This window comes from Lynx canadensis, chromosome E2 (assembly GCF_007474595.2).
Source record: "Lynx canadensis isolate LIC74 chromosome E2, mLynCan4.pri.v2, whole genome shotgun sequence".
NCBI classification, from domain to species: Eukaryota; Metazoa; Chordata; class Mammalia; order Carnivora; family Felidae; genus Lynx; species Lynx canadensis.
The window spans coordinates 14,323,288-14,351,070 of NC_044317.1; the positions used below are offsets into that span (position 1 = coordinate 14,323,288).

General features: G+C 36.9%; 1 protein-coding gene across 2 annotated transcripts in view; it reads right to left on the bottom strand.

The window, feature by feature from the left end:
* The window catches only part of AP1G1 (adaptor related protein complex 1 subunit gamma 1), an 82,136-nt gene that overhangs the window by 37,144 nt on the left and 17,209 nt on the right, over positions 1–27,783 (bottom strand). For both annotated transcript variants that reach the window (XM_030299567.2, XM_030299566.1), the window contains exons 2-4: positions 22,578–22,781; positions 9,861–9,985; positions 612–753 (exon numbers count right to left, since the gene is read on the bottom strand). In XM_030299567.2, coding sequence (XP_030155427.1) covers positions 612–753; positions 9,861–9,985; positions 22,578–22,778 — 468 coding nt within the window. In that variant the 5' untranslated portion in view covers positions 22,779–22,781. The remainder of the gene's footprint in view (positions 1–611; positions 754–9,860; positions 9,986–22,577; positions 22,782–27,783) is intronic.

A 27,783-nucleotide genomic window follows, 5' to 3' on the forward strand; every position in this document is an offset into this window, starting at 1 on the left:
AAAAGCAAATTCTTAAAGTTCTGTTCATTATTCACTTTGTTTAATACTGTTTAGAATCCAGTAAATTAGGAAGTAATTAGGTTTCTAGGATACCCAGTAACATGTTTGTTTATAAATCATTTCCTTGAAAAAAGAGGAATTAAGAGAATTAAGTAAAGTCTTCACAACTATCAACTAGAGGTAATTAGCAATTAAAAAAACCACCTCCAAAATTAGTATAAAAATAGATTTTGATTTATAAACACTTGATTCATATATAATCATTTAAAATACATTGACTGTTGGGGCGCCTGGGTGGCGCAGTCGGTTAAGCGTCCGACTTCAGCCAGGTCACGATCTCGCGGTCCGTGAGTTCGAGCCCCGCGTCAGGCTCTGGGCTGATGGCTCAGAGCCTGGAGCCTGTTTCTGATTCTGTGTCTCCTTCTCTCTCTGCCCCTCCCCCGTTCATGCTCTGTCTCTCTCTGTCCCAAAAATAAATAAACGTTGAAAAAAAAAAAATACATTGACTGCAGAGAAACAGATTATCATCAGAGCTCTCTAAAATAATTTGCTTTCTCATCTCTATAATATTCCCTAATCCAAATGCAGACATTTGGTTTCATTAAAGTTACCTTTTTTCTTAAGTAAGAATTGGAGGTTTTCAGGAGTTTCTCTACCTCTCCTGCAAGATCTCTGCACATCTCTGAAGAGCCCATGCAGCCGAGGGTACAAAGTGCTAGCCCCTGTACATACTGCGTGCTATGATTAAGATCACTGCAAAAGAAAGAGGTAGAAATGAACATGCTTTGCCCGGTGCTCCCCATAAAGAAGGTTCACGTTCACAATCTAATGAGGTGCCTCTGAATGACTCATAATTACTACAATAAGGAAAGTAATTAATAGAATTATTTATTGCAAAAAATGTTTCCTTTAACTTTATTAGACTACCAATAGAGTAAACTGATTGACAGTGTCTCCTACATACTTATAATTCCATGTCTCCAAATACCAAAGTAATAGAACTTTGACGGGTTATCTGTCAAAGACAAACTACTTTAGAAAACTTAGCAAACCACTAAAAATGAAAACTGACAAAAACAGAAACATGAAGCACACCTGTATCTTTAAAATATTTTTATGTTTTTTTCCTCCATTTTTTTTTTTTTTTTTAAGTAGGGTCCACATCCAGCTCGGGCCTCAATGTGGGGCTCAAACTGACAACCCTGAGATCAAGACCTGAGGTGAGGTCGAGTCAGATGCTTAATCAAATGAGTCACAGGCACCCCTAAAAGATTTTTAATATCCTCTACCACTAACTACCAAACAAACTAGGATATTTACATAAACCAAAACCTTTTTTAAAAAATCAGAAAAGAGTCCCCACTACTAAAGCATTTAAGATGACTTAAACAGAAATACGTTGAAACCTTTAACCTTATGGTATAGTATTAACCTTGATTTCAGGTTAACTTTTGTTTTTATTTTATGTATTCAAAAGAAAAAATAGTAACTAAAAAAATTAGCTAAATTAAGCCACCTTTAACAAACTAAGCTAGATATTTACAGTGAGGCCAGTATCTAGTGATACAGATAGACAAAATCCTGTTTCTAGCAGACATTGATTACTGTACAAAACTATTTACAAACCAGCCAGGAAGTGTACCTTCAGAAAAGCTGAAATATTAAAAACTTGAATCAGTAACTCATCTGTATATTATAATCAATGCTTACTATTCAGAAACTGAATTATTATATGAGTTATGCTACTACAACCAGCTTTATGACCATTTTACTATCCTTTAGTAAGGCGGTTCTCAAGGATTTCAGTGGTTAACAGATCTCTGGAAGCCCCCAAGCCTGTCTCAGGGGGTCTGTGAGCACCCAACTATTTTCACAATACTAACTCATTATTTGCCAACTGTACTGACATATACACTAAGGATGCAAAAGCAGTGGTGGAGAAAACTACTGGCACATTACAAGTCAGAGTAGTGGCACCAATGACTAGTAGTCACTGTATTCAATGCCACACAGAGGGAGGAAGGGAGTTTGTTTCACTTAAGTCCGCTTGTGACAAAGCAGTAAAAAAAGACTCGTTTTATTAAATCATGACGTGAGTACACACTGCTATCATGTGATGAAATAGGAAGTATGCAAAAAGAACTGCATACTGAAGTGGTAATCTCAGAGAAAAGCACCTGGGCACTTGTAAACTAAACTATGAACTTTTCAAATGTACATGATTTTTTGTATTTGAAAAATAACTGACAACTATAGTTACTAAGATTTGGGTATTTGACAGACATTTTCTGCAAAAAGAGCCAACTAACCCTATCACTTCAAGAGCAACAACTGACAGTGTTGGTTGCCAATGATAAAATCTAAGCTTGAAGTGAGATTCAGAATTTTGGAAAATCTGTACTGCCACAATGAACTTCACAGTCTACCAATACTTTAACTGAGAGAGCAATTTTTTCGAACGACTGAGGCATGGTGTTACAAACGCATACATGAATACAAGATTCAAAGTGCAAGAAAGACCAATGGGTTTAATATAACAAAGTACCAAACTCACTGTTTCAAATTCCACACGGTAACTAATCCTTAAGAAATTACCCTTAGGGAGTTTTGGTATAGTATCAAACAAGAATATCCAGTTATTAGAAAGGTTATTTGATGGCTTCCTTTTTCTAACTATATTATCTGTGAAAGGCTGGATCTTCTTCATATACTTCAATCAAAACAGAACACAAGATATTGTATGCAGAAGCAAATACGACGTCTAGCTGTCTTCCATTAGGCCAGAAATTAAAAAGATTTACAGAAATGTGAAACAATGCTATTTTTCTTGTTTTTGTCTTGCAAACTAGTTTATTTTTCATTAAAAAACGTTACCTTTGTTAACATTTAAGGAGTTCATTACTGGTAATTTTATTGATTGATTTTTTTTTTAATTTACACACAAGTTAGTTAGCATATAGTACAATAATGATTTCAGGAATAGAATCCAGTGATTCATCCCCTACATAGAACACCCAGTGTTCATTCCAACAAGTGTCCTCCTTTTTAATGCCCCTTGCCTGTTTAGCCCTTCCCCCCACCCACAACCCTTCCAGCAACCCTGTTTGTTCTCTGTATTTAAGAATCTCTTATGTTGTCTCCCTGCCTGTTTTTATATTATTTTTGCTTCCCTTATGTTCATCTGTTTTGTAGCTTAAATTTCAGATACGAGTGAAGTCATATGATATTTGTCTGTCTCTGACAATTCTGCTTTGCATAAAACACTCTAGTTCCATCCATGTTATTGCAAATAGCAAGATTTTGTTCTTTTTCACCGCCAAGTAATATTCCATTATGTGTATATATACCGCATCTTCTTTATCCATTCATCTGTTGATGGAAATTTGGGCTCTTTCCATACTTTGGCTATTGTCAGTAGCGCTACTATAAACATTGGGGTGCAGGTGCTCCTTCGATGCAGCATACCTGATTACTTTGGATAAATACCTAGTAGTGCAATTGCTGGGTTGTAGGGTAGTTCTATTTTTAATTTTTTGAGGAACCTCCATACTGTTTTCCAGAATGGTTACACCAGTTTGCATTCCCACCAGCAGTACAAAAGGGTTCCTCTTCCTCCACATCCTCGCCAACATCTGTTGTTCCCTGAGTTGTTAACACTATCCATTCTGACAGGTGTGAGGTGGTATCTCATGGTGGTTTTGATTGGTATTTCCCTAATGATGACTGATGTTAAGCATTTTTTCATGTGTCTGTTAGCCATCTGGATATCTTTGGAAAAGTGTCTATTCATTCACTTTGTCCATTTCTTCACTGGATTATTTGTTTTTTGGGTGTTGAGTTTGGTAAGTTCTTTATAGATTTTGGACACTAAACCTTTATCTGATATGTCACTTGCAAATAGCTTCTCCCATTCCCTTGGTTGCCTTTTAATTTTTCTGATTGTTTCCTTCACTATGCAGAAGCTTTTTATCTTGATGAGGTCTCGATAGTTTATTTTTGCTTTTGTTTCCCTTGTCTCCGGAGACATGCTGAGTAAGAAGCTGCTGCGGCCAAGGTCAGAGGTTTTTGCCTGCTTCCTCCTCTAGGATTTTGATGGCTTCCTATTTTACGTTTAGGTGCTTCATCCATTTTGAGTTCAGTTTTGTGTATGGTGTAAGAAAGTGGTCCAAGTTCATTCTTCTGCATGTCGCTGTCCAGTTTTCCCAGCACCATTTGAAGAGACTGTGTTTATTTTATTGGACATTCTTTCCCGCTTTGTCAAAGATTAGTTGGGCATACGTTTGTGAGTCTATTTCTGGGTTCTCTTTTCTGTTCCATTGCTCTATGTGTCTGTTTTTGTGCCAGTATCAAACTGTCTTGATGATTACAGCTTTGTAATACAGCTTAAAGTCCAGAATTGTGATGCCTCCAGCTTTGGTTTTCTTTTTCAGAATTGCTTTGGCTATTCAGGGTCTTTTCTGGTTCTGTACAAATTTTAGGATGGTTTGTTCTAGCTCTGTGAAGAATACTGGTGTTATTTTGAGAGGGATTGCATTGAATGTATAGATTGTGTTGGGTAGTATCGACATCTTTTTTTTTTAAATTTTTTTTTTCCAACGTTTTTATTTATTTTTGGGACAGAGAGAGACAGAGCATGAATGGGGGAGGGGCAGAGAGAGAGGGAGACACAGAATCGGAAACAGGCTCCAGGCTCCGAGCCATCAGCCCAGAGCCTGACGCGGGGCTCGAACTCACGGACGGCGAGATCGTGACCTGGCTGAAGTCGGACGCTTAACCGACTGCGCCACCCAGGCGCCCCTCGACATCTTAACAATATCTGTTCTTCTAATCCATAAGCATGGAATATTTTTCCTTTTTATGTATCTTCTTCAATTTCTTTCATAAGCTTTCTATAGTTTTCAGTGCAGAAATTTTTCACCTAGGTTATTCCTAGGTATTTCTTAGGTTAGGTTTCTTCCTAGGTATTTTATGGGTTTTGGTGCAATTGTAAATGGGATCAATTCCTTGATTGCTCTTTCTTCTGCTTCATTATTAGTATACAGAAATGCAACCGATTTCTGTGCATTGATTTTATATCCTGCGACTTTGCTGAATTCATGGATCACTTCTAGTAGTTTTTTGGTGGAATCTTTTGGGTTTTCCATATAGAGTAGCACATCGTCTGCAAACAGAGTTTGACTTCCTCCTTACCGATTTGGATGCCTTTTATTTCTTTGTGTTGTCTGACTGCTGAGGCTAGGACTTCCAACACTATGGTGAATAACAGTGGTGAGAGTGGACATCCCTGTTTGTGTTCCTGACCTTAGGGGAAAAGCTCTCATTCTTTCCCCATTGAGGATGGTATCAGCAGTGGGTCTTTTTCATATATGGCTTTTATGATCTTGAGGTATGATCCTACTATCCCTACTTTCTGGAGGGTTTTTATCAAGAAAGGATGCTGTATTTTGTTAAATGCTTTCTCTGCATCTATTGAGAGGATTATGTGGTTCTTATACTTTTATTAACATGATGTATCATACTGATTGATTTGTAGATATTGAACCAGCCCTACATCCCAGGTATATCTCCCACCTGATCATGGTAATTTTTTAATGTGTTGTCGGATCTGGTTGGCTAGTATCTTGTTGAGAATTTTTACATCTATGTTCATCAAGGAAATTGGGTCTGTAGTTCTCCTTTTTAGTGGGGTCTTTGTCTTGTCTGGTTTTGGAATCAAAGTAATGCTGGCCTCATAGAATGAGTTTGGAACAGCTTGAAAAGAATAGGTGTTAACTCTTTCAATGTTTGGTAGAATTCCCCTGGAAAGTCATCCAGCCCTGGAGTCTTGTTTTTTGGGCGATTTTTGATTACTAATTCAATTTCTTTACTGGTTGTGGGTCTGTCCAAATTTTCTATTTCTTCATGTTTCAGTTTTGGTATTTTATATATTTCTAGAAATTTGTCCATTTCTTCTAGATTGCCCAATTTATTGACATGTAATTGCTCATAATATTCTCTTATTACTGTTTGTATTTCTGCAGTGTTAGTTATGATTTGTCCTCTTTCATTCTTGATTTTATTTATTTGGGTCCTTTCCTTTTTCCTTTTTGTTCATTCTGGCTAGGAGTTTATCAATTTTGTTAATTCTTTCCTGATTTCATTGATCTGTTCTATTGTTTGTTTTTTAATTTTGGTATCATTGATTTCTTCTCTAATCTTTATTATTTCCTATCTTCTGCTATTTTGGGGCTTCAATTGCTGTTCTTTTTCAACTCTTTAAGGTGTAACGTTAGGTTGTGTATCTGAGACCTTTTTCCTTCTTTAGGAAGGCCTGGATTGCTATATACTTTGCTCTTATGACCTCCTTTGCTGTATCCCAGAGGTTTGGGGATGTCATGTTATTATTTTCATTGGCTTTCTTGTACTTTTTAATTTCCTCTTTAATTTCTTGGCTAACCTATTCATTCTTAGGAGGGTGTTCTTTAATCTTCAAGTATCTGTGGTCTTTCCAAATCTTTTCTTGTGGTTTATTTCGAGTTTTATAGCGTTGTGATCTGAAAACAGGCACGGTATGATCTCGATCTTTTTCTACTTGCTAAGAGCAAGTATCCCAGTAGGTGATCTATTCTGGAGAATGTTCCATGTGCACTCAAGAAGAATGTGTATTCCACTGCCTTAGGATGAAATGTTCCGAATATATATGTTAAATCCATCCAGTCCAGGTGCCATTCAAAGCCACTGTTTACTTGTTCATTTTCTGCTTAGATGATCTGCCCATTGCTATAAGTGGGGTGTTGAAGTCCCCTACTATTAGTAATATTATCAATTAGTTTCTTTATGTTTGTGATTAACTGATTTATGTATCTGGCTGCTCCCACGCTGGGGTCATAAATATTTACAATTGTTAGACCTTGGTGGATAGTCCCCTTAATTATGATATAATGCCCTTCTTCATCTCGTTACAGTCTTTATTTTAAAATCTTGTTTGTCTCATGTAAGTATGGCTACTCCAGCTTTCTTTTGGCAACCACTAGCATGATAGATGGTTCTCCATCCCCCTACTTTCAATCTGAAGGTGTCTTCAGGTCTAAAATGGGTCTCTGTAAACACCATTACTAGTAATTTTATTTTATTTATTTTTTTTTTAATTTTTTTTTTCAACGTTTATTTATTTTTGGGACAGAGAGAGACAGAGCATGAACGGGGGAGGGGCAGAGAGAGAGGGAGACACAGAATCGGAAACAGGCTCCAGGCTCCGAGCCATCAGCCCAGAGCCCGACGCGGGGCTCGAACTCCCGGACCGCGAGATCGTGACCTGGCTGAAGTCGGACGCTTAACCGACTGCGCCACCCAGGCGCCCCTTTTACTAGTAATTTTAAATGAACTAACAAATGGTTTTAATCTTCCCTGAACAAAGAAAGGAAAAGAAAGTAAAGTATAAATTAGCCAGGTTTGCTACTCTTTAACAATTTGAGTATTTAAGATAAAAACTACTGGTAAAATAATGTTTAAGGATTAACTATGACTTTACCATTTAGTTTCCCAGTTCCCAAAAATATTTAGGCAACTTTTCATTTTTCAATGGTTAAGAATCTTTGCATACTGCAGGGGCGCCTGGGTGGCGCAAGTCGGTTAAGCGTCCGACTTCAGCCAGGTCACGATCTCGCGGTCCAGGAGTTCGAGCCCCGCACCAGGCTCTGGGCTGATGGCCCAGAGCCTGGAGCCTGTTTCCGATTCTGTGTCTCCCTCTCTCTCTGCCCCTCCCCCGTTCATGCTTTGTCTCTCTCTGTTCCAAAAATAAATAAACGTTGAAAAAAAAAAATTTTAAAAAAGAATCTTTGCGTACTGCAAACTTTTAAAATATCATATACAATTTTTTAAATGTTTATTTATTTTTAGAGAGACAGAGAGCATGAGTTGGGAAGGAGCAGGGAGAGAGGGAGAGAGAGAATCCCAAGCAGGCTCTGCTCTAACAGTGCAGAGCATGATGCGGGCTCAATCTCATGAACCATGAAATCATGACCTGAACCAAAATCATGAGTCAGATGATGTTTAACCAACTGACCCACCCAGGTGCCCCTATCATACCCATTTTTTAAAGATTCCAAGATCTTTAATGTCTTAGAGCTTTTCTATGCCAATGAACAATGAAGGAAACATTCATTATTAAACATAAAAACTGCTGGTACATTATGATACCCTATAATACAAACAAAAAACAAAATTTTTAAAAACCCAACATAAAACAAAAAAAAACCCATTAACAAATGTTTTAAAAAAACAAAAATAAATGATCCAAAGTCCTTTAACTTGAGCTTAGACTGAGTGCCAGCCAGATCAATTCCCAACAATTAATTCTCTCTCACATTCACTTGGAGCTTGTCTAGGTTTCATTAAAAGAAGGTTTCCTCTTTACCTATGTGCCTCAATCTTCAACTTTTATCAAGCTATAAACCTATACTTGAGTTTGACATTAACTCTTTAATATGAACTTGCTGCTAAATAGAACTGCCAAATCATCAGCATGTGATTGAAGGCTTAAGTAATAAGGTCAACAGAGCATGCAAGAACAAAAATTAAAGAAACTCGGAGACCTCTCCAGAGAAAATGTATGCAAGATTCGTGTAGAATGTAACCTCTATGACACCAAGGATCTCGGTCCATTTTTTTTTCATTCTCCCTTCCCAGAGTTTATAGCAGCTCCTGGCATGCAAAAGGTATACAATACATATTTGTTGAATAAATGAATCAACTTGGTATTTTCATCAGCAATGTTTATTTCAAGGCCAAAAAACAAGATTCTCCCAAAATTAAGTTTACAGACTCAATGTATTTACATTATACACACTGTATTTACAACCAAATCATAATTCTCATTTTGGAATTTTCCATTATTCACTGAGAAATTTCAAAGTAGGACATTACTAACCACAGAAAAGTGTAAGAGTTCAGTATCTATAAATTTGATCGCCGATAACCCCGCTTCTACTTTCTATCAAATAAATACTGCAAATGAAAAAGCAATCTACAAAAGGAGAATAACTATGAATTGACACACCAAAATCAAACTAAAACAGACCAAAAAGTACCGTTAGCCAGTAAGGCCCTCAGAACTTTTATAAGGTTCTAACAGATATTTGCTGTAAGAAGGATGCTGGGAAAAACTGCTAATTCCCTGCTTGGGTACTCTAATTCCTCCAAACAGTAAGCATTCCTCAATTTGTAAGTTGAACAAACATAATTGGACTAGCCAAGCATCCATTAGAGAAAAAAAGACATTCACAAAAATTCACAGGACTAAGTATAACCTCATGCAACTGAAATCTTGGATTAGACCACTGACATGCAAGACCTCTATTTTTACCTTTAAATAGTATTTACTCAGAACATACACTGGTAATTCTTTAATAAATGTAACATTTCATTACTCAGGGTATTCAAGGTCCTGGAAATATAAGAAAGCTGTGATTTACCAATGCTTTTTCTATTCTATGAAGGCCTAAATTCTTGTCTCATTGCTAAACTGTGTTCCTATGCCTAAAGATGTACAGCAACACCTTCATTTAATTGTCCCCTATGGAAGGTTTAAAACTTTGCTTAGCCTCTTTACATATAAACTACAAGAGCAATTCAAACATACTTTTTTCTTTTTAAAGCAGGCTTCATGCCCAGCATGGAGCCTAACGCAGAGCTTGAACTCATGACCCTGAGATCAAGACCTAAGCTGAGATCAAGAGACAGATGCTTAACTCACTGAGCCACCCAGGTGCCCCAAACATATTCTAGATGATAAATAAAATCAATAAACAGAAGCTCTTGGTATTATAAGAAAAACCTAAAAGCACAAAGAGGTCCTTAAAAGAAGGAAAGGTAAGACTTACTTCTTGATACAGTTGGTCATGAGAAGATGGACATCTTGTCTTTCATCTAATAGCAGCATTGCCCCTAAATAGCCAATGCGTTTGTCTGTGAATTTTTGAGAGGCGATAAGCTTCAGGCACTCCAACTGCAAATTAAAAAAAAAAAAAGAAAAGAAAAAGAAATTAAGAAATTGCTACCACAATCAGGAAAGCAATGTTTTTAACCCAGAGTCAGTGGATAGCTAAAATAAATAGATACCAAACTGCCTTAATAAAAGGGAAATACTAACATCTTTGGAAATCTTGATAATAGCTACCAAGTTTTAGAATAGATCTCAGCAAGGTCCTATATTTGCTATCCAAATAATCTGTGAAATTTACCTTAGTTCCACTATTTAAATAAATACTAACTAGTAAAATATTACAATAAAATATTAATAAACCCAATTCCGAATTTAATCCCCAAGTTGTACTAAATGAGCACTCAACTTATGTGTATATTTAAGGTCTGTTTCACATTTTGAATATCAAAAAACGCAGTAAATGGAAATACATCAAATTGCCAAACACTACCTTAAATATCAGGAATAGGGGTGCCTGGGTGGCTCAGTGGGTTAAGCATCCGACTGTTGATCTTGGCTCAGGCCACTACCTCATGGTTCATGAAATGGAGCCCAGCATGGAGCTTTGCACTGACAGCATGGAGCCTGCTTGGGATTCTCCCTCTCTCCCTCCCTCCCTCTCTGCTGTCCCCAAGAAACGTACATGTGTGCACTCTCAAAATAAATAAACTTTAAAAAAAATCAGGAATATACAACAAGAAAGAACAACGAACTTTAATATAATGGGGAAAGTGCTACATTTAGGGCTTGAGCCATGTAGTAGGGAGAAGTGAGAGTTTAGTAGGATATGAGTAATAAAAATACAGAGGGGAAAAAAAACCCAGAGGAACTCTCTGGAGTGGAATTAACCTAATATGTCTTACGCGATTTCTTCTTTACATAACTATTAAAAATCCTCAGAGCTTAAGAGTCTTTGTAGTTAAACAGTTTGTCTCTCTACTTAGCTTTTCTTGAATGTCACAACTACTTCGATATACTTTATCAAACTATCAACTAACATGGAAAAGGCCAAACATTCCGTCTATAGCAATGGTTTCCAAAGGTGTACATAAGTTAGGCTCTCCAAGAGGAGTTTTGTGAACTATGTTCCCATTTAGAATCATTTCATCCCAAGGAAAGGGGCCCAAATGCAGACCTGCGTACAACAGTCTAAAATCATGTGAGACTACTCCCCATCTGAATTTGCCTCTAAGTTCAAAAGCGAAATTGAGTAATGAAAAAAATTCACAGAACTGTTTCAAGCTATTTAAAAATTGCTCTCTCAGTGTATCTGTATTAGAAACACCTAAAGTTGAGGCACCTGGGTGGCTCAGTCGGTTAGGCATCCAACTCTTGATTTTGACTCAAGTTAGGATCTGACAACTCATGAGACTGAGTTCCACGTTAGGCTCTGCACTGACAGCATGGAGCCTGCTTGGGATTCTCCCTCTCGCTTGCTCTCTCTCTCTCTCTCTCTCTGCCCCTTCCGCTCTCTCTCAAAATAAACATTAAAAAAAAAAAAAAAAAGAATAAGCACCTAAAGTTAGCAGAATGGCTATACCACCATCAACAAATGAAAGAAGTCTCCAAGAAGAACCAGGATCCAAAAGGGGAACTGAAATGCCTTCTGAAACTGACAAAGATTATATAACAACCCTTCACTTCCTTCTATGCATTCAATTTAAATTTTAAAAAACAATTTCTGAAATAGAAGACGAAAGTCATTTTCACAATGTCAGCAGGAAAGTTACTGCTGAGGTGAATGAGAAAATTAGAAGCTAAAGTATTATCAGAACACCTTACTTTTTCAAATAGAAGGCTTTTTTAACCTTCCTATTCAATAATCCTATAAATTAATATTTTAGCAGTGAAGAAAAGTTCTAATAATCAGGTATCACTAAAATTTTTATCATCCTTATTGAATCATGCTTCAAATAAATTATCTAAAAATTCTGTATTAAGATGAACTAATGAGGAAGATAGACTTTACTCTTATATATTAATACTACTTTGTATTTTTTTAGGGCCAAGTTTTAAAACAGTCACAGTAAAAGTCATCAGTGACTAGTGAGTACAGTTGTTGCTTTTTGTAACACTTGTTTATTTTTTAAAAAATTTTTTAATGTTTATCTTACTTTTGAGAGAGAGAGACAGAGAGAGAGAGAGGGTAAGGGCCAGAGACAGAGGGAGACACAGAATCCGAAGAAGGCTCCAGGCTCCGAGCTGTCAGCACAGAACCCGATGCGGGGCTCGAACTCACAAACCTGATCATGACCTGAAAGTAGGACGCTTAATTGACTGAGCCACCCAGGCGCCCCAGCATTTGTTTAAAACTTATCTAAAAATTAAACAGTGAACACAAAAACTACAATTTAAAGGGACAAACACATAATTAATTCTTTTTAATATTCCCCATTGGTACAGTAACTTTGCACCAAGAATAAGCATTTACTTTATGAAGATGGCAAATTTGAGAGGAAATATAAGATTACAGACTGGAAATGGCATTTTAAAAACATGCTCCAATGAAGGATTAACTCTGATCATATCTACACTTAGGCATCAGCGGCCAGCAATAGTGCTGAGAAAGTACCATGTTTCATCTTTAAGAATAGTATCTAAGTTTTCAGATGTTGAAAAAGAAAAAGGACGGAGGAGTGTACAATGGGGTTTGGGGTAAATATGAGGGAAGGGCATCCATTTTTGAGCAGCAACCACTAAAACCACAATTCTCATGTGAGTTACAGAAGAAAAATAGTAAAATCAATTAAATGCTTCTGCCTCTTAGGTAACAACCTCAAATTCAGAACTACTACTCACTGAAAGCTACCTGAAAAATCTCACCTAAACACTGCTAACTCACAAAACTAGCATATGCTTTAAGACCACAGTAAAGAGTTTAACTCTTATATTCACACAACCACAGAGATAAAAAATAACTTTTGCTTTTTTACACCAAACTCTGTAAGCAAAGTCAAAAGACAAAAGACAAAATTGGAAAAAATATTTGCAACCCATTTCACAGATATGAAATCCTATATAACAGAATCCTAATTGATTTTTTAAAAGACAAATTGATTTTTTTTTCAACTTTTTTTTTTTTTTTAAATTTTTATTTTTGGGACAGAGAGAGACAGAGCATGAACAGGGGAGGGGCAGGGAGAGAGGGAGACACAGAATCGGAAACAGGCTCCAGGCTCCGAGCCATCAGCCCAGAGCCTGACGCGGGGCTCGAACTCACGGACCGCGAGATTGTGACCTGGCTGAAGTCGGACGCTTAACCGACTGCGCCACCCAGGCGCCCCAAAGACAAATTGATTTTTAAAAAGACCAACAACTCAGTACAAAATGGACAAAAAATATGGACAGTTCAAAGAAAACAAAAATAATTCAAACATGAAATGGAGTTCAATCTCATAAAACAAATGCAAACCCAACTAGGTAAATTTACTTTTTAAAAAAATCACTGAACTGTACACTTGAAAAAGACGAATTATATGAGATACAAAATATGCCTCAGTGAAGTTATTAGAAAAGACATGCAGACTGAAACCATAGTGAGATGCTACTTTTTAACCTATTTTATTAACAAAGCTTCACAGTTATAACAGTGTGAGGGCATTAGTGATTGGACATAAACTGGCACAAGCTATAGTGAGAAAGTTCTAGCCTATCTACATTACAAATACACATATCATTTGACTTGACCATTCCACATTTAGGAACTTACACACTTACATTCACACATGTGCAAAATAATGGGTATTATTCAATTGTAGTATTACTTTAAACAGTAAGACTGGAGGGGCACCTGGCTGGCTCAGTTGGTAGAGCATGAGACTCTTCATCTCAGGGTTGTGAGTTCAAGCCCCACAATGGGTGTGGAGTCAACCTAAAATAAAAAATTTAAGGGGTGCCTGGGTGGCTAAGTCAGTTGAGCATCAGGCTCAGGTCATGATCTCAAAGTGTGGGTTTGAGACCCGCATCCGGATCTGTGCTGACAGCTCAGAGCCTGGAGCCTGCTTCTGATTCTGTGTCTCCTTCTCCCCCTCTCTCTTTTTGCCCTTCCCCCACTCGTGCTGTCTCTCCCAAAAATAAACATTAGAAAAAATTTTTTAACTTAAAAAATTAAAAAAACACTAAGACTGGAAATAAAAGTCTATTAATAAGGCATCAGCTTAATAAATTATGATTCATAAACATCATGGACTACAATTCTGGATACACTACCATCAGTATGTCCAAAGAGCTGGAAAAATGGAGGAAGCTTTTTTATATTGATATGAGCTAATCTTCAAAACAGATTAATAAGCAGATAGTGCAAACAGTGTGCTGTAATATATATTTTACAGTGGAGGGAACATTTCCATTGCCTGGAGATGTATAAAATATCAGGGATAGACAAGAGATGGTTGCCTATAAAAAGGAAACTAAGTGACTGGAAGAGGACAGAAAGTGGAGTTTTCATCTTCTATTCTTTCTTTGTTTTTATTTTTTTTTTATTTTTTTTTTAGAGGCGGGGGGTGACAGAGAGAGAGAGAAAGAGAGACAGAATCTCAAGCAGGCTCCACACTCAGCACATAGCCCAACAAGGGGCTCGATCCCATGGCCCATGAGCTGAGCCGAAATCAAGAGTTGGACACTAAACTGACTGAGCCACCCAGGAGCCCCCATTATCTATTCTTTTGTATCTTTTAAATTTTGCATCAATGAACTACCATTATCTATTCACAATATAAGTAATATTGGACTAGAGGAAAAAGTTTAAAACTGCAGGATGAAGGGAACTTTCAACTACGGTTAGAAAAATTAATGCTATAATTAAAAAGAAAAAACAACCTAGGGAAATTATTCCCTCTCCAAAATTGAATAATATGTGATTTGAAAAACTAACAACAAAGCACTTGAGTCTTGGAATTGTTTTATGAAAACGACTTTGAAAATTTAAGACCAAAATCTTATGAAAATACAACTCAATAAATGGGAAGAATCCGTTTTAAATAACTTAAATTTATGATGAAGGATTACTGTGCTATTCTATTATTCCTGTAATGCTGCAGGAGCTTAAGAAGTATGTCCATTCCTTATCTCTAATCCCCATGATGGCTATGTTTTTTTCCGCTGGCAGTTATTTTGTATTTTTCACTAACTATCAGTGTCTTTCTTGTCAACAACACTCTTAACTACCACTGGCTTTTCAACAGCAACCTTCTCACTCTCCCCCCCACCTTCCATCCCAAAGGTCTCATTGTGGTAACTCTCAGCTATTCACTGATTTTCTTTATACAGGATTTACTTTCCAATTGTTTTTGAGATGCTATGGTTTTGCTTTAATTTCGTAAATTACTAGCTTACGAAACTAGTACCAATGTATCAGACATTCTCACAGATACCCAGTTAGAAAGGCACACAAGAGGAAACCAACATTTGGATATATATCATAAGTGTGATACATATATACTTATCCTATGAAACATATATATAAATATGAATATTTATATACTTATTTTATTTACATAAATATTTGTGACAATTATGCACAAGCTACTATGAAAACAAATTAGGAAGGGCACTCATTCAGGTTAGAAACAGTGAAAAAAAAACATCAGAGAAAGATTCCACTCTCTTTATGTAACACATACTGGAACAGAAAGAAGCAATTTGATTTAGAGTCATAATCCTGGGTTTAGTTTAAGAGACCTAAGCAAGTTATTTCAACAACCTGGGCCTCAGTTTCCTCATCACTAAGATAATCAGGCCATGTCATGAAAGACCACCCTAACACTGCCCTCCACGCCCTGCTTTCAAGGCAAATACAGTAGTCACTAATTCTCTACAGCTGATCCTTAAAGTGGCCTAAGAATTTTTCTCAGCAGAAACATTCCAGGCAGTGATTAGCAACAAGCCTAAAAAAGTGAAATTACCAGCTCCCTCTGGAATAAATACAATGCCTTAAGAAAGCGGTTTCCAAACATGACTGATCAAAAGCACCTGGGAAAGTTTTGAAATAGGTAGGTCACCCCCAAAAACATCCTGATGGAATAGGTTTCAGGTAAAGCCTGACAATTTGATTTTTATAAACATTTTCCAGATAACTCAGTGTTTCAATTTTCTCCAAATTTCAAAGCACTTTCTTTAAAAAGGTTTCTGGCCTTGTTACATTTTTCTTTTTTTTTTTCTTTTTTTTTTCTTTTTAACTTTTTATTTATTTTTGAGACAGTGAGAGACAGAGCATGAACAGGGGAGGGGCAGAGAGAGAGGGAGACACAGAATCGGAAGCAGGCTCCAGGCTCTGGGCCATCAGCCCAGAGCCCGACGCGGGGCTCGAACTCACGGACCGTGAGATTGTGACCTGAGCTGAAGTCGGACGCTTAACCGACTGAGCCACCCAGGCGCCCCTGGCCTTGTTACACTTTTCTACAAGTACAAATATTGCCCTTTATCAACATTTAATCTGGTTGCCCTTTAAGAAAAAAGCTGCACCTATTTTGTTAGCCTTCAGAACAATTTCCCACAAGGTCAAATGCACATGTACATTTGCTTTTAAATTTAACATTTGAGCTTTATGATGTAAACAATCACCTTGATAAAAAGATACACATAAACATTAATGGATCTGCAACTGATTGGTTAGGTATTTTAAAAAGCTACCTTTATTTCAATATTCAGAAAAAACTTTCTAGTTTATACACAAACACACACACATTTAAAAGTTGACCCTGTAACTGCTTTACCACTATGTAGTCTGGCAACATAAAAATCCGTATTTGAGACCAGTCTATTTCATTCTTCCGGCAGAGGGGGGAAAAATAAAACATTTAACACAGTGCTATTGCATTCCATTTCTCTTCAGAAAATTATGAAATATTTCACTCCAAAATACACAAAAATCATGTAACACTCCTAACCCACACCAACCAACTTTATCAACTCTTAACATTTTACCCTTACTTTTACATTTTTTCATATAACAAATTCAATGGAAGCCCTCTATACACTCTGCCTCAATTCCATTTCCTTCTCTCCATCCCACAAGTAACCAAAACTCAAAACTGCTGTTCATCATTGCATTGCCATGCCGTATGTCCTTACTACACATGTTGGTTGTTTTTCAATGTTTTACGGTTTATATTAAGTATCATACCATATTCCTCTTTTCACTCAAGATCTTTGAGTATTACTTACATCCAAACAAGAAACTCTAATTCAGTTATATTAATTGCTAATACAGTATCCCACATGTGAATATACCACAACTTACCTATTTTTTGTGGACACATAGATTGTTCCCAATATTTTCATATTAGAAACAATGCTGCAATGAACACTCTTATAAATGTCCCTTGTTAAATAGACAAGGATTCTTGATCAGATTCAGGTTTTTCAGTTTTTATTTTGTTTCCACTTAGCAAAAACACTTCATAGGTGGTGGTATAAACTTTCATCAGGAAATATATAATTATTCCTGGTGGTTGTCTCTCATTTGTGGTATTAGCATTGAAGATCATCAAGGATTGCAAAATGGTAATATTCTAATTATTTTATTCTTTATTTACTTATTAAACTTTTCCTCTAAGGAGCAACTTCTCTATATGTACCACTGGGTTAACAATAGTTCCTTCAGAAAGTTTAGCAAAGGCAGGATAAATGTCAGTTTTCAAAATGAGTACCTAGTATCCTCCAAAGATAACCAATGGAGTTTTTTTTTTATAATTTGTTTAATAATTATTAACTCACTGATATAAACTAACTGATATAAACTTACTTGGTATATTCCAACTACTATTATTATCCTTATTAATGCTCAAATTTTCTCATTTGGGGGCACAACAAAAAGCCACTTTTGGTGGCTACTAAATCCTTTTAACACGACCTCTGTAATTTTTCTTGTTCTCTGGCACAGTAAGACAGTTCAGGCTTAATTTGTGTATCTCCTGCTCCAGATTTCGGATCAGCCATCTTTCTAATGGGTCCTGGCCCTTTTAGAGTAAAATGGGTATTTGGAGACCACAATCTGGGCTTATGGGTGCTCAACACAAAGATGCCTACTATCACCATTATACTACAGGTACAGTGTGGTAAAGAAATTAAAAATGTGGATAAGGATGGAAACTTAGGGAACTGACATTATTTACAGACAACAGCACTGACTATATGGAAACAATGAAGTCCACAGGGACTCTTAGAAGTGCAATAATGTTGCTAGGGAGAGAAATACGCAAAAATCAATGATATATTTCTGTATAACTAAAACCTAATTATTCAACTTTTAAGACTGCTATTTGCAATAGGAAGAAGAGCTCCAAGGAACCTATAAATTTCACCAAAAGTGTGTAAGACCTTATGGAGAACACTGTAAAACTTTAAAAAACATAAGGAAGTGGAGTGCTATAAATACTCTATTGATGGAAGGGAAGACTATTGTAGACAGATAATTGGGTATAGCAGGCCAAGCTGGAAATGGGAAGAAATAGAGAATTTAAGCCCCACCTAGAGAAGGTCACCAGCCTACTAGAGCTCTGGGAAAATGTTCATCCAGTGTTGTAAAATCCTCTAATTTCTAAGAGGAACCAGAAATCCAGATTTCTATAAGTTCCTTGATTTTTACATTGGCAGCAAATTCAAAACAATTTAATGTACTCTGCAATACAAAATACATCTGTGGAAGAATTTGGCCCCCAAGCCACCATTTTTTTACTCCCATACATTTACTCCCACCTCTTAACTCAACTTTATTTCTAGGTTGTGTTTAAGCCAAACACATGAAAGGTTACAAACCATACGGGAAATCTATCATGGCTTTTGTTGTAAAAATGTTGAAGATACACTGTTTTACATTACCAAGAGGCTCCTAGATAAAAGACTCACATAAGAAATCTATTTTAGGGGCAATTAGCTGGCTCAGTTGGAAGAGCATGAAACTCTTAATCTTGGGGTCATGAGTTTGAACCCCACATGGGTGCAGAGATTATATACAAACATATATACATAAATAAATAAAAATCTATTTTAGAATTCAGTGACTTTCTTTTAAAAATTTTTAATATTTATTTATTTTTGAGAGGGAGGGAGGGCAGAGAGAGAGGGAGACCCAGAATCCAAAGCAGGTTCCAGGCTCTGAGCTGTCGGCACAGAGCCCAAACAAGGGGCTCAAACCCACAAACTGTGAGATCATGACCTGGGCTGAAGTCAGACACTTGACTGAGCCACCCAGGTGCCCCAGAATCCAGTGACTTTTCAAAGAAATTTTTTTGCTGTCCTTGAGGGAATAGTAAAATCAGTAATACTTGAATTATTTAGAAAACATAAATGTTTAACATTTAGTAATTTATTAATCTTCATAATAATAATCCTATAAAAGAGTATGAAAATTGTCCCCATTTTACAGATGAGGAAACTGAGACAAGAAAGGTTAAAGATCTTGCTCAAAATCACCAACAGGAGGGGAGCCTGGATGGCTCAGTCAGTTAAGCATCCGACTCTTGATTTTGGCTCAGGTCATGGTTCGTGGGACTCTCTCGTACCCTCTCTCTGCCCTTCCCCCCTTCAAAATAAACATTAAAAAAAAATCAGAGATAGTAAAGTAACAAAGCCATAATTCACATCCAGGCAGTCTGGTTCCTGTAGCTGTGCTTTTAAATTCTGGTTATAACAACCATGTAACTGGATTTTTTTTCTTGCCTTAGCTGCCTCACCATCACCAAGTACAGTGGCTTTGGGTTCTGCATTCTTCCTTTTCCCAACTCTTATTTTCTACCATCCTTTTGTTTTGTTTTTTAAACAGACGCTGGTCATGTATGTTACCTCAAATCTTCTGTACAGCAAGTCAGGACTAAAGTAATTAAATAAATAGTTAAGAAACATATTTAAACTATATCCAAAGAATGAACAGGTTTTAGCGTTATACAAAGTTGAGTTCTAATCCTCTCCCTAATATTTACTAGCTGTGTGAATTTAAACAAGTCAATCTCTGAATTTCAGTTTTCTCATCTGCAATATGAGGATATTACCCACCTTGTGGGTTTTATTGTAAAGTTTAAAACACTTTTCAAATGTGGCTAGTAGGAAATTTTAAATTACATATCTGGCTCATATTTTTATTTCTATTGAACAGCATCATGCTAGATACTGCCGTAAAAAGTAAAAAGAAACAGGTGAAATTAGTTTTAACAATATATTTTATTTAACCCAATATATCTAAAATACCATTTCAACATATAATCCACATAAAAATTATTAGTTAGATATTTTACAGCTTTCTTTTGTACTAAGGCTTCTAAATACAGTATATACTTTACACTTACAGCACATCTCAATATGTACACTATATATCCATCAAAAATATTTTAACTGTATTTAGACTTCATTAAATGTACAATTGATAAAGTAGATTCACATACTCAAGTTGTCTAAAACATTTAAGTTTTCCAGTAACTGCATCAATATCCCCCCAAATTTATTTTCCTTTAATATTCGCCTCAGTTGAACGAGCCACATTTCAAAAGACCAGTGGCTATACAGCTACAAGCTATCATAATGAACAGTACAAGTGCAAATAAAATAAACAAATAAAATGCAATAAATGGTAGCTGTTTTTACACATAGTTAAGTGAAAATAGTACTGTGATTCATACATGCAGGTGAGAGAACCGAGATATGAATCTTTTTATGGATATGTTATAAAAAAAATTCTGATGGGCAAGATTGGATAGGGCCAGGATTTACTCCAAGAGGAAACAGATTAAGGGACTTAAAAGTGGGATTCCTATTCTCACTCAGAAAAACCTTTTTTTTTTGGCAGGGGGGTACAATTTTAGTACAGTTTCCTTGAGTATTAACACTTTCCACCTAAGAATTAAATGTCTTATCAAATAATTAAATTCCAGAATGCCCCCCAAAAAGCCATCTAGTAAAGCTGGAAAGCATATTTTATTTACATACAGTATAGAAATGACTCTTAGAAATATAGAGATTGCTCTTTCACAAATGAAATATCATCAGTCTTAAATCTATCCTATTATTTTAAATTCAACAACTGGTCTTAAAAGAACTCCTTTAACTCCATGATGTTAACAGTGGTTATCTCGAGTGGAGGGCTTAAGAGATTCCCCACGCCTTGCCATCCTTGACTATCTTTTACAGCTCAACATGCCAGATTTCTATAAATATAACCAAATGGGTCTACTTAAAATCAACCAACAAAAACGTATGAGTATCTATTTGCTTTATACTATGACATGCGTTAAATGTATAACCACCTGGATCACTTTTTGATGTGGTAAAAACATATAACATGTTTATTCAGAGGAGATAGCTGTTGTTTTTGTCTACCTAGTACCTGGTCCATTCCTCTAATACTAACACCTGAATCTTCCTTTGGGAAATTAATGGTCTTCCACTCTCAATCATGTATTTCTAGTGAGGGTGATCTCACTCCCAGGCAAAAGATAAGCATAAAACTAACCCAAGTCAGTCTGATAAGATTCAATCCCATTACTGTTTTAACTCAGAGGTGGGGTGATCTCCTTTCACTGGAGTTACTGAGCTGAATAAAAGATAAGTGTGGCCATCTTCCTGGATAAATTAAATAAAACATTAACAAAAGCTATCTGTGAATAATGAAAACATGGATGGTATTTTTCTCCTTCTACCTAATGTTGCACATTCTTTCAATTTTGCAATCTTTTCCTTAAGAACACTATTTAGTATGTAATACAATTCTTAAATTATCTAAGATAAAATTTAATGGCATTAATAAGAATTTAAAAACCCACTAAACCCTTCTCTGTGACTCCATCCCCATATGTATAAACATAGAAGAAAGCACGTCCTGCTTGAATACCAAATACCATGCTCAAAACCTAGATTGGCTATAGCTAATAATACACATTTGTGTGTAGTAGAAAATCAGGAGGCACAGTCACTGTAGCAACCCAGTAACAAAATAATTAGGACAAAATCCATAAATGCCATGATGTGGCAACTTATTTTACTTAAAAACATTTGGAGTGTTCCTCCTTGTATCATTGTGCACACAGAATATAATTAAGGAAACATTTAGCAAACATTTCTTATATATTCATTATAGTCCAGCCGCTCTAACAGACCAATCACAATCTAGTGGTTATCCTGGTCAGTCTTTAAGTAAGCTAGCTGTCACCATCAAAACATAGTCTAATCCATATAATGAGAGATTCTCAATGGAAAGCACAACTGACAGCAGTATCATGTGTTTCCAGGTCTGCAACTTTCTCACTTCTACCCTCAGTTCCACAATGATCAGATTACAAGACTATCAAGAATATTCTGGGGCACCTGGGTGGCGCAGTCGGTTAAGCGTCCGACTTCAGCCAGGTCACGATCTCGCGGTCCGTGAGTTCGAGCCCCGCGTCGGGCTCTGGGCTGATGGCTCAGAGCCTGGAGCCTGCTTCCGATTCTGTGTCTCCCTCTCTCTCTGCCCCTCCCCCCGTTCATGCTCTGTCTCTCTCTGTCCCAAAAATAAATAAACGTTGAAAAAAAAAAAATTGTTTTAAAAAAAAAGAATATTCTGTCCTCACTGACAGGGAAACATCTGCCCTCCTTGAGCTGTCATTCCAACAAGAATAGCCTTGCTAGATGTGATCTCAGCCCAGCCTACCTGTCCAAAGTGAGCAGGGTAGCCCAGCATGTGCATATATAGTAATTTTGCCACATTCCGACACCGGTAAGTATTGTCTTCTTCTCTAAAAGATGATCGGATTGCAGCACATTCTTTCTGGATCATTTCTCGTTCTTCGGCTTGGGTTCGGGCTGTCCGGATGGTCCGGATCAGCTCCCGCAATCTGATGGGGGCTGGCATCCTCTGTTTATAGAAAGACATTAAATAAAAATGTTCACATTTTTCACTACCAAAAGCATTCACACAACTTCTCACATAAATTTCCAATTTTTAAGAATTCAAGACTTGCTCAGTCCAACAATATAAAGCTTCAGCAAAGCTATTACATACAAACCCATTAATTTGGTAAATTTCTGGAAAAAATATAAACAAAAATGTTAAGTATTAAGCAAGATAAGACACAGAATATATCAGTATGTAAAATCCATCATTAGTATCAAACTATGTTAAGAACTAACTCAACCCAAATATTTACTCAAGAAAGAGAAAAGACATATTTTCTATGCCTAACCTTAGAGAAGACAGATTATTTTCTGCTGAACTGTTAACAGAGCTCAATAAATTATCAGATAAATACTGAATATGATCACAATCAAAGCTCAACTCAACTGGGGCGCCTGGGTGGCTCAGTCGGTTAAGCATCCGACTTGGGCTCCGGTCATGATCTAGCAGTTTGTGAGTTCAAGCCCCACATCAGGCTCTGTGCTGACAGCTCGGAGCTTGGAGCCTGCTTTGGATTCTGTGTCTCCCCCTCTCTCTGCCCCTCACTCACTTGAACTTTGTCTCTCTCTCAAAAATAAATAAACGTTAAAAAAAATTAAAAAAAAAAAAAGCTCAACTCAACAAAATGAGAGATCAGGAGAGAAGACCAATTATCAGATTTAAACACTTCCAAGAAACAGTAATCATCTTGGTACACTGGGTACTCTTTGAAAATTGTTATGAGGAAAAAAATAATAAACCAATCTCAGAGGATAAGACTATTAGAATCATATTCTCACGAAAAATTTTTAAATAATAATGATAAACCTGTAATAGCCAAAATTAAGGGGAAAAAAGAACAAAGTTGGAGAATCTGCACCACCTAATTTCAAGAAATACTACAAACCTACAGTAATCAGGACAATGTGGAACTGAATTTAAGGGCAGACTCAGGATCATGATGCAAAATAGAAAGTTTAGGAATAGACCCACACAAATAAGCTTAACTGATTTTCAACAGAGAGGCCAAGGTTATTCAATAGGAGAAAGGGTATTCCTTCAACAAATGGTGCTGGCACAACTACATATCTATATAAAGAACCAATTAACCTTGAACCCTAACCTCACATAATATACAAAAATTAACTCAAAATGGGTCATAGACCTAAAAATTAAAGCCAAAACTAAAAATCTTCCATAAGAAAACATAGGAGGAAATCTTTGGGAACCTGTGTCTCCCTACCTTCCCACCTCTCTCTCTGTCCTTCCCCTGCTTGTGCTCGCTCTCTGTCCCTCACAAAAATTAACAAAAAAAAAAAAAAAAAAAAGAGAGAGAGAGAGAGAGAGAGAGAGGGGGAGAGAGAGAGAGAGATACCACCCTACAGTATTAGAATGGCTAAAATTTAAGACTGGCCATACCAAGTGCTGACAAGGATATAAAACAAATGAACTCTCACAAGCCACTCATGGGAATACAAAATGGTTCGACTACTTTGGAAAATAGTTTGGCAATTTTTTGTAAAATTAAACATATACTTAGCATAGGATTCAGGAAATCCACTCAGTATTTACCCAAAAGCAATGAAAACATATGTTTTCATTTATAATGATAAAGTTATCTGTAAGATGTAAGATATAAATCTGTAAGATTTATAATATAAATCTTCATTTATAATTACTAAAAACTGGAAACAACTCAAACAACATCCATAAATAGGGGAATAATAATAAACGAATACTTCCTGGAATGAAACAGAACCAACACAACATGGAAGAATCTCAAAAACATTATGATGAACAAAAAAAAAAAAAAAAAAGAAACAAGAAAGTACATACTTTATGATTTTACTTATATGAAACTCTAGGAAAGACCAGGCTAATCTATAGTGATGCTAAAGAGATCAATGACTGCCTGGGGTTGAGGGTAGGGATGGTGATCAACTAGGATGCAAGGAAACCTTCTGATGTGATAGAAATGTTTATGATGGTTGTATAGATCTCTCTCAAAATTCACGGAAATGCACACTTAAAACAAGTGCATTTTACACGTGCCTGGGTTGCTCAGTCGATTAAGCATCTGACTCTTGATTTAGGCTCAGGTCATGATCTTACATTTCATGAGATCAAGACCCACATTGGGCTCTGCACGGACAGCACAGAGCCTGCTTGGGATTCTCTCTCTACCTCTCTCTTAGCTCCTCCCCTGGGCACATGCACATTCCATATCTCTCAAAAAATAAAAAGATAAACATTAAAAAGAAAACAAGTGCATTTTATTGATATCTTGTACCTCAATAAGTTAAAAAAGATGATAAAATTAGGTACCATTACCATCATCTTCAGTACATACAAGCTGTAGAACCCTTAAACCATTAATTCTCAATGTTCTAATCGCACAAACCAGGAGGATATCCCACTCCCACTAGTTCACTATGGCATCACTCCTCAAGGTAGGGATAGTACATTAGGAATTTACCAAGTTCTCTAGGTATTGGTTGTGTTCCTCCCTGTTAGCCCTCTTAAAATCACGTGTACTAAACTGTGTAAAACTACGTGTATACTGTTATTCTGTTATTTTTTATTTTTTTTTTTAATTTTTTTTTCAACGTTTTTTTGTTTTTTGTTTTTTGTTTTTTTTATTTTTGGGACAGAGAGAGACAGAGCATGGACGGGGGAGGGGCAGAGAGAGAGGGAGACACAGAATGGGAAGCAGGCTCCAGGCTCTGAGCCATCAGCCCAGAGCCCGAAGTGGGGCTCGAACTCACGGACCGCGAGACCGTGACCTGGCTGAAGTCGGATGCTTAACCGACTGCGCCACCCAGGCGCCCCATTCTGTTATTTTTTAATAGAAATACTGAGGGCCTAGTGTTTGAACATTCTTGTATTCACTATCTTCATTATTTCACTTGTTCCAGACCATTTTTGGGCCCAATGTGGGACTTGCACTCACCACCCTGAGATCAAGAGTGGGACACTTAACTAAGTCACCTAGGTATCCCTGTTCCAGACCCTTTTGAAGGGCAGAAATCATTATACCTGCTTTGCCTATGAAGAAACTTCGTTTCAAATCAATTATGCAACTTGCTTAAGATTACAAAGGTGGTAGGGGCGCCTGGGTGGCGCAGTCGGTTAAGCGTCCGACTTCAGCCAGGTCACGATCTCGCGGTCCGTGAGTTCGAGCCCCGCGTCAGGCTCTGGGCTGATGGCTCAGAGCCTGGAGCCTGCTTCCGATTCTGTGTCTCCCTCTCTCTCTGCCCATCCCCCGTTCATGCTCTGTCTCTCTCTGTCCCAAAAAATAAATAAACGTTGAAAAAAATTAAAAAAAAAAAAAAAAAAAGAAACCAAAGATTACAAAGGTGGTAAGTGTCAGAGCCAGCACACAAACCATGTCTTAGAACTCCAGGGCTAGAGTTCTTCTTAATACTTCAAAAATGAACATTATCTTTACAGATAAAATTTTATGACTGCTAGGATTTGTTTCAAAATACTCTAGAGGAAAAAAGTATTAAGGAAGGAAAAAAGGAAACAAAAAGGGCAAAATGTTGATCACTCTGAAGGGATATGAGCATATTAAATTATACTGTATTATTCTCTATTTTCATATATATTAGAAAATTTTCGTAATCAAAAGCTTTTTAATTTTTTTTTTTTGTTTTTAATGTTCCTTTTTGAGCGAGACAGAAAGACAGACAGCGTGAGCAGGCAAGGGGTAGAGAGAGAGAGGGAGACACAGAATCCAAAGCAGGCTCCAGGCCCTGAGCAGTCAGCACCAAGCCTGATGCAGGGCCCAAACCCACCAACTGCAAGATCATGACCTGAGCTGAAGTTGGACTCTTAACCGACTGAGCCACTCAAACACCCCATCAGAAGCTTTTTAAAAATAAAAAGCTTCCACAAACAAAGCATTTAAATCCTTAAAATTTTTTATAAATAGTTTTTTAAAATCTTCGTAGCTAAACTAGAGATCTACTTGAAGAATTACTTTCACAATGACTACAAATACAAATGACTTTAGGATAAAAAATTTAAGAGTAAGGGGTGCCTGGGTGACTCAGTTGGTTGAGTGTCTGACTTCGTCTCAGGTGATCTCACGATTTTGTGGGTTCAAGCCCCGTGTCGGGCTCTGTGCTGACAGCATGGAGCCCTCTTGGGATTCTTCCTCCCTCTCTCTCTCTCTGCCCCTCCACTGCTCACGCTGACTCTGTCTCTCTCAAAAATAAATAGACTTAAAAAAAAGAAAAAAAATGTCTTAGTAGGCATGAATGAAAAACAAAATTTACATAATAAAGAGTTTAGTATATTTCAGAATACATTCTAAGTTAGAAACGAAACAAAAAATTCCAGTTCCAGGGAAGATGGAATAAACATACTCCATGGAGGCTCCTGTCTCTCCCTCTGACCATAACTATAAATCCTGGATAAAATGCATGCCACAGCTACCCAAGGATGCTAAAAAGTAAATGACAGTAAGCAGATTCCAGAAAGAGGAGAATCTGAAGTTCCATCAAAATGGAAGAGGTTATCATTCTTCCTCCAGTACTGCCCAGCCTGGACCCAATGACAGCCCAAACCCAAAAGTGCTCAGGGAGTACAGACAAGGAGCTCTAAGAAAAACCCTCTGTCTCTGATCCAGGAAGCAGGAAAAGAAGGACAATGGGAGAAATTCTCTCTTTTGGCTTTCTATATTTTCCTTCCCTCCACCACTGCCTCTAGGCAACACTGCAATGGCAGTGGCTGTGCCATAACAGCAATGGCAGTAATAGGCAGCCATATAAAAATTAGGGAAGGGGAATTCTCTCTGACCAGAGGAGCTGTGATCCTAAGAGCATGGAGTAAGTCACTCTCTCTTCTCCCACTGCATGATAAAAGACTGAATTCACCAAGAAAATACAACAATCCTAACTGCAAATGTATGTAACAATATAGTTTAAAAAATACATGAGGCAAAAACTGACAGTTATCAAAGGAAAAATAAACAAACCCC